General features: G+C 37.1%; 1 protein-coding gene across 1 annotated transcript in view; it reads right to left on the reverse strand.

Moving 5' to 3' along the window:
• The window catches only part of LOC308691505 (globoside alpha-1,3-N-acetylgalactosaminyltransferase 1-like), a 28194-nt gene extending 19604 nt beyond the window's left edge, over positions 1 to 8590 (reverse strand). The window contains exon 1 of the mRNA XM_081366813.1: positions 8479 to 8590. Within this exon, the coding sequence (XP_081222939.1) occupies positions 8479 to 8540 (62 nt within the window). The 5' untranslated portion in view covers positions 8541 to 8590. The remainder of the gene's footprint in view (positions 1 to 8478) is intronic.
• Positions 8591 to 9026: the final 436 nt, after the last annotated feature.

The raw sequence follows: 9026 nt of genomic DNA on the forward strand, positions 1-9026 counted from the left end.
TCAACAAGTTTTAAATGAATGGACACAAGAACAATGAATTTTTCATTAACATCTCCCCCCTGTTTATCATTCTCTGATAACCAATAAAATAATAAAAATTCATTTCTGTTTTCTAATCAAACCCATTATACTATTAAATCTTTAAGAATAGAATTAATTCAAGTCTTAATTCAAGAACAGTTATACCCTTCATGTATATCAATACTAAGCCCTAATTTGATTCAATCAAATAAAATCGCAAAACTTTTCTTCAACCATTAATTGGTCAACATTTTCTCCAGATATGTTGATCATCTCGTTGCCTCATGGACGTTCCATCTTCACCAATATGACACTTTGCATGCCGTAGAGAGGATTTTTTCCAACGTTGGCAGGGGAGATTTGTTTCTAGCACATATCATTGATCCCCTACTTTATTCTTTGCGCTGGCGTGTGAGGTTGTTGATGTTGGTTGGTATAGTTTAGGTCAGATGCTTGGACCCAGGTCTAACATCCTTCAGTCATTTTCAAATCCTTACAAGATTTTCCCTTAGATCACGATCGCACCCCTACTGGAATGAGTCATTTACTGTCTACTGTCACCTGCGAATGGAGGCCTTAAGTGATTTTGTTAGTGAGCGCGTGTCGTGTCGTCCCTTTGGTGTGACCTGTGAAATTTTCAACCTGAAACATATCACCGGATAATTTCTTGCTCATTGAATAGCACTCAGGGTCCTTGTTCCCCTGAAAAAAACATTCAACCCATGTTGTTCATGTTAACAAAACAATACAGAATCAGTTCTGTTTGGTTCAATCCATCCTGACATCCTGCAAAATGAAAATTTTAAGTTAGGCATTACACAGGGTTTGGCACTGTTTCTTCACTTTGCTCATGCCATGCGCAAAAGTCTGCATCTTCTGTAAAGAAAAACAAATGTTGAGGTTATTGTCACATAGTTTTCTTTTGTCTGCTGTGCTGCCACATCTGCTCCGGCTTTTCCTGTCAAAACAATTCTTGTTATTAGCACACTTAAAATACAAACAATGCACACAATTAAACCCAATGTCCTCCCAACATTTATCTTCCCACCTGTGCGATGGCTTTCAGCAAATGTGAACCCCTTAGTAAACCAGATCTAGCTGGTTAATACAAATAAAGTTCTTCAAATAAACCCCTCCTGGACTTTTACTGTCCTCATATACCGATGAGGTCAAAGCTAGATAACCTCTCAGCCTGCTGTGAAGACAATGGGTTTAGCCCTTCCCCCCTGGATTTACTGTTTTTCCCACCTGTGAGGCCGAAATGTCTTTGTTTGTGGCCTGAATACAAATTATCCATACTAAAAAGTTCAAAGACTCATCTGACCACTTGTTTTACTGTGCGTTCTCCTGTTCCCGCCATGAGCATATTCATCCTCCTCTTGATGCACGACACCCATCTTGTGCATAAATTTAACATAATAAAATTCTCTTACTTTTATCAGACGCTTTTATCCATAGTGACTTCCATTTCAAAGTACACATTTACATTCTTATCAGTTCTTGCTTTCCCTCGGAAATTGAACCCATGACTTTGGCGTTACAAGCGCTAACGCTCTACTGTTTGAGCTATAGAAAACTGCAATATTTGTTCATATTTATTTGGTAACATTTGTTTGGATAAAGTTTGCTAACCCAAACGTTGTCCTTCAGCCAAGTTTCCCATCTTTCTCTGCCTCTGAAATAAAAATATTACTTAAGGCCACAATTTCATCTTCTTATCAAATTGTTTTTTTTAAGGCAACGGCCCCTAGTCTCACAGCGTTTCTTGATTTTTCAGGCCTATTGTTTGGTCTCTTAATCAACTGTCATCTACGAACATTCTCCCGGTCATCAATTGGTCAGGTCAGGTCGTGTACACTTTGTCAGCGTCAGTACACTTCGTCAACGTCAGTCGAATAACAATCTTCCCCTTTTTACAATACATAACTGTTAAGGGCTCTCTGGATAATCTGATATTTACTTAGCCTACTGTACGTGTTTGTTGCTGTCAAATTTATAACTTTTTCTCAACACATGACTGACGGCTATCTACGACTTCACAATTCTAATTTATCAATACTTAAACCTGTCCAGAAAGTAATTCAAATCTACTGCACATCATGAATGACCAAAATAATAATTAACAGACAGAGCTCGATGATCAATCAACTTAAAGCTCATCCTGTTCTGTGTTGCCTTCTCATCAGATTGACTCACAATCCTCAGCTTACTTTGTCATTTGCCTTAACCCATCTATAATGCTAAAACACTCTTTCCAGAGGTTAATGACACATGTATACACACTATTCAGACAGAATAGTTGTCCTAAACTAACACATACTGTACAAACATGAATTAACACTCACACTCATCCCTGACTATGAACTGCTCATATTTCTTATTCATATCTTTTCTCTAAAAAGATTTAAATTTTAAATGACATTTTAACCTTACATTTTCCTGTATCTTTTATCTAATGTTTTTATGGCCTCTTAACCAGTTTCAAAGCATGTCTGTTCATTATTCATCTGATTTTAGAAAAGTCAGCTGGATTGTTTTGGTGCATAATTATTACTTTGCTTCAGCTTTCTTTGGCTGACTGATAACAGAAGAACAGACAGAGTACCATCCTCTTCCTCCACTCAAGCAGTCTCTTTCTCTCTCATTATAAGCAAATAATCTTTTCAACAGCCTCCTAGGACTGTAACTAAAATAATCATAGTCATAGTCAATCCTTAATAGTTCACAAATGTCAAAATACAAATGTTTGACTCAAATTAGAACCGTTACAATAATCTAAAATACATTATGCTATGATCTTTTTTCTAAGGTTATTTTTAGTTTAAATACTCAATTCACCTAACCTTCGTTTTTCAGAAATTTCTCTTGACTCATCACAAGCTGTTCTCATCTTTAGCCACCACCATGTCTAATGACCTTCAGGAGTTAAAAACTAGTTCAATATCAAACATTTTTCTTTGCCCATAAGGCAACCAACATCATGTTCCTTATGTCACATCTTTGATCTTCTGTTAAAACAGAACGGTCAAATGTTTAAGGTGACAAGCTATTCGAAGTCCCCGTAATCAAGATGGTTGTTGGTTGTGCTCTGTGATTCTATTTACATATTACTGAGATTGGATGTAATTGTCTCTATATGATAATTAAGCTCTTTTAAGTGAAGGAACATTTTGATATATATATATTGGAGTGGAAGTTGTAGGGAACAGACCCCTCTTTGATGCTCTTGGCCCCAAGTAGCATCACAACCACTCCCTTCTTGTAGGTAACACCTCCCGAACCTGGTGGGCAGGTGCCCCAGTGGCGGCGATAATCCCTGCCTTAGGTTGTTCCCATCTATGGCCATCAGAGAATCTTACCCGTCTTTGGGATCTACGCCTCCTGCACACTGAGTTATGGCTCTACTTCACTTGAGCAAAATTATCATAGTTTGTGGTAATGAAATTTTTTTTTTTTTTTTTTTTTTTTTTTTTTTTTTTAATCGAGGTAATCAAGAACCATCATATCCACTTGGAACATTTAATATTGACATTCAGTGTACTGTTACTTCTGTAGCCGGAGCCATCGGCCCTGTTTTATGGTGGAGGCTAAAATCAGACAAAGAAGCGGTCAAAAATGTCACTTCTATCATTTAAGGTCTGCATTATTATTTTAAAGACTTCTTTAAAATCATTCAGTTTTACTTTTAAAACATTTACAAATTGTCCTCTAAATTTGTCAAATCTGATTTGTTTTAGCTTTTCCACATCTATGAATCTTTTCAACTGAAACACTGTGCTTTACACAGCCTCAGACAACAGCTTTCAGCTGATATTGAATGAGAGAGAGACTCTTGAGGCATTCAGGACTGGTACACTGCATTCTCATAAACTTTTAACTTCAGACTTTATCTACCATCTTTTTCAACTGTAGCCCATCTTAAGGCATCTTTTCCATGAATTACATGTATTGTAATTTAGACATAATATCCACTCCGAATGAGTCTCTGTTGCACTGAAACTGTGGCAGTTTCAGTCACAGCACGTGCCAGATTCAGATAAGCAAACCTGTTTTGGCCAAATCACAATCTTATCTTTTAAAATCAACATTAACAAGCCTTTGTTTAATCAAATGCCTTTTACACATTTTACATTTAGCAACTGTTAATCCTGTAACACTGCTTCTGTTTATTTTATCTTAAAGAAATAATACGAATTATTCTAGTTCTTAATAACAATTTCATTTCAATTTTACTTCAATGTTTTCTCTAGGAGTTTATCAATCTGCTTCTATGATTCACTTTTGAGGCTGCTCCCTGCTTGTGATACATTTTTTTTGATTATCATTATAAATCATTCATTAGATTTGTCTCTCCATATCATCTAAAACCTTATCAAAGCATTTCATTCAAAAACACAATCATCCTTTTAGTGACCGGTACTTTTAAAATATTTTGCAACTCATTTAGTCTTATCCGTAATTTTATGTCAACCGGTACTTTTTATAGTTCTTTCCTTTCAAAAGGAATTCCTTACACTTAAATCTTTCAATCTTCTTACAACTTTCAAAAGTTCCAACTATCAACTTTATTTCTCCCTCATTTACTTTTACAGTCATACAGTGCGCATACAGTCACTGAATGACCCAGCTGACTGCAATAAAACACTCTCTGTTATTCTGCCTTTTATCTTTCTAACAGCTTCACCCTATTTTGCACTTCTGAAACATTGTGTTGTATTCAGGAAATGCAAACAGAGCCACTGATAAGTTCTCTGCATTCTCCCCCACTGTCCCAGCTGCAAATTCAATTACAATAGCCGAATTATAATCTTCATCATATTAACATTGATCTACTTTCTAACCCATATTAACACAGACTTTTCTTTAAATTTGTGTCATTTTGGCACTTTCTTTCTTTGGAGCCAGTTAAGTTATTGTTTATCTTTCTAATTACAATCAAACCTTTACTAAACATCATCTGCAAATCTCTTCAGAGCGTGAGCAGAACTGCTTACAGCATTTGCTCTTTTTTATCTCACTATTTATCAGGACTGTTCAGTTACTCTTCATACAGTATTAAAACTTTAACGTGTCATTAATTTCATCAACACTGGTTTTTAAAAGCTTATTCTTCTATCAAATGGTTAGTTTGCAGATTCAACTTAAATCACAAAATTGTATTATAATTATTCAGTCCTACTTATCTCTACTGTTTCACAGAAAACACAAGATTCTCTAAATCTTCTCAGTCTCTAAATTACACAGACAGCTATCTTAGCCGCTTGCACCTTCAACTCTTGTTACAAAAATATGGCAATCTATTCTTCAATACTCTGTTCTCTTTTCATAACATTAATACAATAAAGCACATTCACATCACTATTATTGGCAGAACATTAATTTTCATAAGCGACACGGAAAATCTAAATATTCTAAATGGGTTTCACAAAGTTTCTGATTAACTTTAGTCACACATGTCTGGGGAAATTATCTCCAACCCATAATTTCCTTTATAAAACAATATATTTCCTTAAATGGCTTAATATCAACAAAATATCCAATCTCTGGACATTTTCTAATTTGATATTATCATCAACAACACTGATTACAAAACAAGTATACATTTAACATCCAGAAGCTGGTTTGAACAAGCAAGCGCTGTTGCTGTACTCCCAGCATAGCTGGACCCTTTAGGTTCAAAAGACAATCGTTTTACTTAATGAAACATTCCTTATCCTTATATCATGCCAATCCCTGTTAATCATACTCAACGCCCCATTTCCATCTAAAACTCACTTTTCGTAAAATTTCAACTTAATTTGACTTAATCAGGCGTTCATAAATAGTTCCATGAACTCTATCGTTCCCTACATATCAGTTCCTTCTGCATCGACTCTGTTCTCTTTTATCTGCTTCTTTCCCATCCAACAATTCACTGTCCGTTCACAGTTTTACACTCATGAACAAACTTCAACAACCCTTTCTGACTAGTAACGGATAAGTTAGCATTTCAGAAAACCCTGTAGGCTACCTTTGTACAATCTCATATGCTCATCATTCACAACACTGCTCAAATCATCAGTCATAACTTTGCTCAAAGTTTCATCAGCCACACATAAAGATTTCCAACCATTTTTTTTTTTTGTTTGGTTTTTTTTTTTTTTTTTTTCATTGCAGGTAGCAGAAAGTAAATCAGCGTATGCATTCGTGTGTGCGTCCTTTACACACGTTTAACACACACATAACAACCATTCTGTTTTCCCTCGTTCTTTTCTATTGATTCTTTTACGACATTGAGTCTTATCTTACTCAAGGTTCCCGCCTCGGGGAAATACATTTACATTTACCACCATCATTATTTCTCCTTTGACAGAAAATTGGTGTATAAAAATTATCTGTTTTACTGTTTGATGATCCCATTTTGGCTGAGTTCCTCTTTTCTGGATTTCACAATTCGACACGTGTCTTACAGAATCTGTCAAACGTCTTCGACAGACCCGATCTTTCCCTTACCCCAAGATCGGTCGGGTGGTTTGTAATTACGTTTCACTCAAAAACTTTCTATAAGCACTTTCCAGCGCTCGATTAATTCTGATTTGACGTGGCTCATCCGTCCACCTAAATCGATTAATAATTTTTTTTTTTTTTTTTTTTTTGTTACTAGCACTTTTGAGTGAAACTAATTAATCAATAACTGTGATTCCCCTGAATCTGTGATTCCCCTGAATCACCTGTGGGCTTTCCGTCCACCAACGAGCTAAGTGAGGTAGAAGCTGATCCGAATTCCTCAGATCAATTATTTCCCTTACCCCCAAAAAAATTGTGATTCCCCTGAATCACCTTTCGCCCGTACCAAAAAGCAAAACTCAGCCAATATGGTTCACGTTCACTCACAATTATCAAATTACACTCAACTTCAATAAAACAATTTGCCGTGTCTTACCCAGAGATGCTTTTCTGTTTTTTTTTCTCGCAATCGTCGCGGATTTTTTAATCCTGGTGGGAGTTTTCTTTCACTGGCCCTGAGTGCGGGGTTTTGCCTCTCTCTCTCGTAATCTGTTGAGTTTCTATCTCAAACCGTCGAGGTATGAGACGGCCGCCTGTTGCTGCCGAGGTCGTGCACTTTCCCGTCAAATCCGTTCTCAGGACCAGGAGAAGAAGCGTCCGCACAGGATCCCACTTCTGACACCAGCTGTAAAAGCAATTTTTATCTCACTTGGAAAAACAGCATCACAGGTGTAAGACAACACTCAAAAGGCAAAATTGTAATATAGAAGAAAAGGCTTTATTCTTTGAGGAATCTTTTCGCAACCGCAGCCACCCAGATGTGAAACAGAAAGCCTACTGACATAATAAAACTGAGACATTTTATACAGGTTTCTGACATTCTTGACTCCTCCTTTCCCAGTCTCTGTAAATTTCCTTAAAGACATCTAGTATGGACTGGTTCTACCCCCCCCCCCCCCCCTGGGCAGGTCATGCTGTTCTTTGTCCCTGAGAAGCCAAAAGGCCTTCATTTACAATCTAAATGACCTCCTGCTTTCCTCAGGAGGGGGCCTGGGACCCTACTATATGACATCCTGTATTCTTCGACTAAGATTCTTTCTCGTGCCTAGGTGTTTGTTATCTCCCCGGGCTATCTGGTTTATTACATCTGCTCTTTCCTACCCCCAATTCAGCTGTTAGAAATGCTTTTACACACACTCAAATGAAATCAACAAGTTTTAAATGAATGGACACAAGAACAATGAATTTTTCATTAACATAGCCTATTGGTAAAGGCTTGCAAATGCCATTTACCTACGTTGTCGGCTTCATTGGTTTGCATGTAAACCAGGCCAACAGGTTATTTCAATAAGCCGATTTTTGTGAGTGGTCAGCGTAATGGTGTATAAACATGCTCAGTGATGACTGGTAACACAGACTTTCACCGTACTATGGTTTTTTTCAGTTTGGTAGCTGGATTGATGTGGGCATAATCTACATGATATATGACTTGTTCTATACGGGTGTTTTTATGTAATTTGATGAGTTAAATGTAAAGCATAATAGCCCCAAAAAGGATTTCTTTAAATACTTGCAGATAAGACATTTCGTTCAGATTAGACATGCTAGTCTTACCCTGAATAGCTAGATTTTTTTCTTACGGATACTGAAGTTAAACACTTCATATCCCAATTTTACTCTATGATAAGCCATTACAAAGCAGACAATCTGAATTTGTTGCAGAAGGCATGGAGTAAGAACTTAAATGTCTGGGAAGATATCAGACTACCCTTGAATATTTAAGTCTGCAACAGATTCAAAGAAATGCAATTTAATTTTGTGCACTGAGTATTTCTCAACTTCTGAAAAATGACTCAAGCGCTTCTAGACACTTAATTAAGAGTTTGCATTAATACTGAGGTATTATCACATCAACTCACAAACCAAATAGAAAGTCAAACCAACAAATAGTGATAAAGAGTAAATACATACCCACTCAGTACAATTCCAAAGACTACAAGAGTCATGAAAACAAGATTCTTATGGTGTGGCATTATTCCTGGAGTACTTGTGTCCACAATGACATGAAGTTATAGACTAAACTGGAGGTTAAGCGAGAGGAATAAACCAAGAGAGATTTAGATCAAGGAAGGAGGAGTGTGAGAGAGAGAGAATGGAGGGTCCTTTCCATCAAACTTTTGACAGGTTTATTGCTTTATGACCCTCAAAGCCCCGCCCCTTTTGACCGTGGGAATTTCCCATGGCCCCCTTCCCTACAAACATCCCCATCCCTCCCCACTTCTGGACAGGTCATGTGACCGTGGGAAAATTCTCCCATGGCCCCTTTCCCTACAAACATCCACACCTCTCCCCACTTTCTGGACAGTTCATGTGACAGTAGGAAAATTCTCCCACGGCCCCTTTCCCTACAAACATCCACACCTCTCCCCAATTTCTGGACAGGTCATGTGACCGTAGGATAATTCTCCTACGATCCACATTTAAATTTGTACTTTTCTAACATACATTTATAGAAAAGC

This window comes from Scardinius erythrophthalmus (genome assembly GCF_964197995.2).
Source record: "Scardinius erythrophthalmus genome assembly, chromosome: 5".
In the NCBI taxonomy this organism is placed as follows: domain Eukaryota; kingdom Metazoa; phylum Chordata; class Actinopteri; order Cypriniformes; family Leuciscidae; genus Scardinius; species Scardinius erythrophthalmus.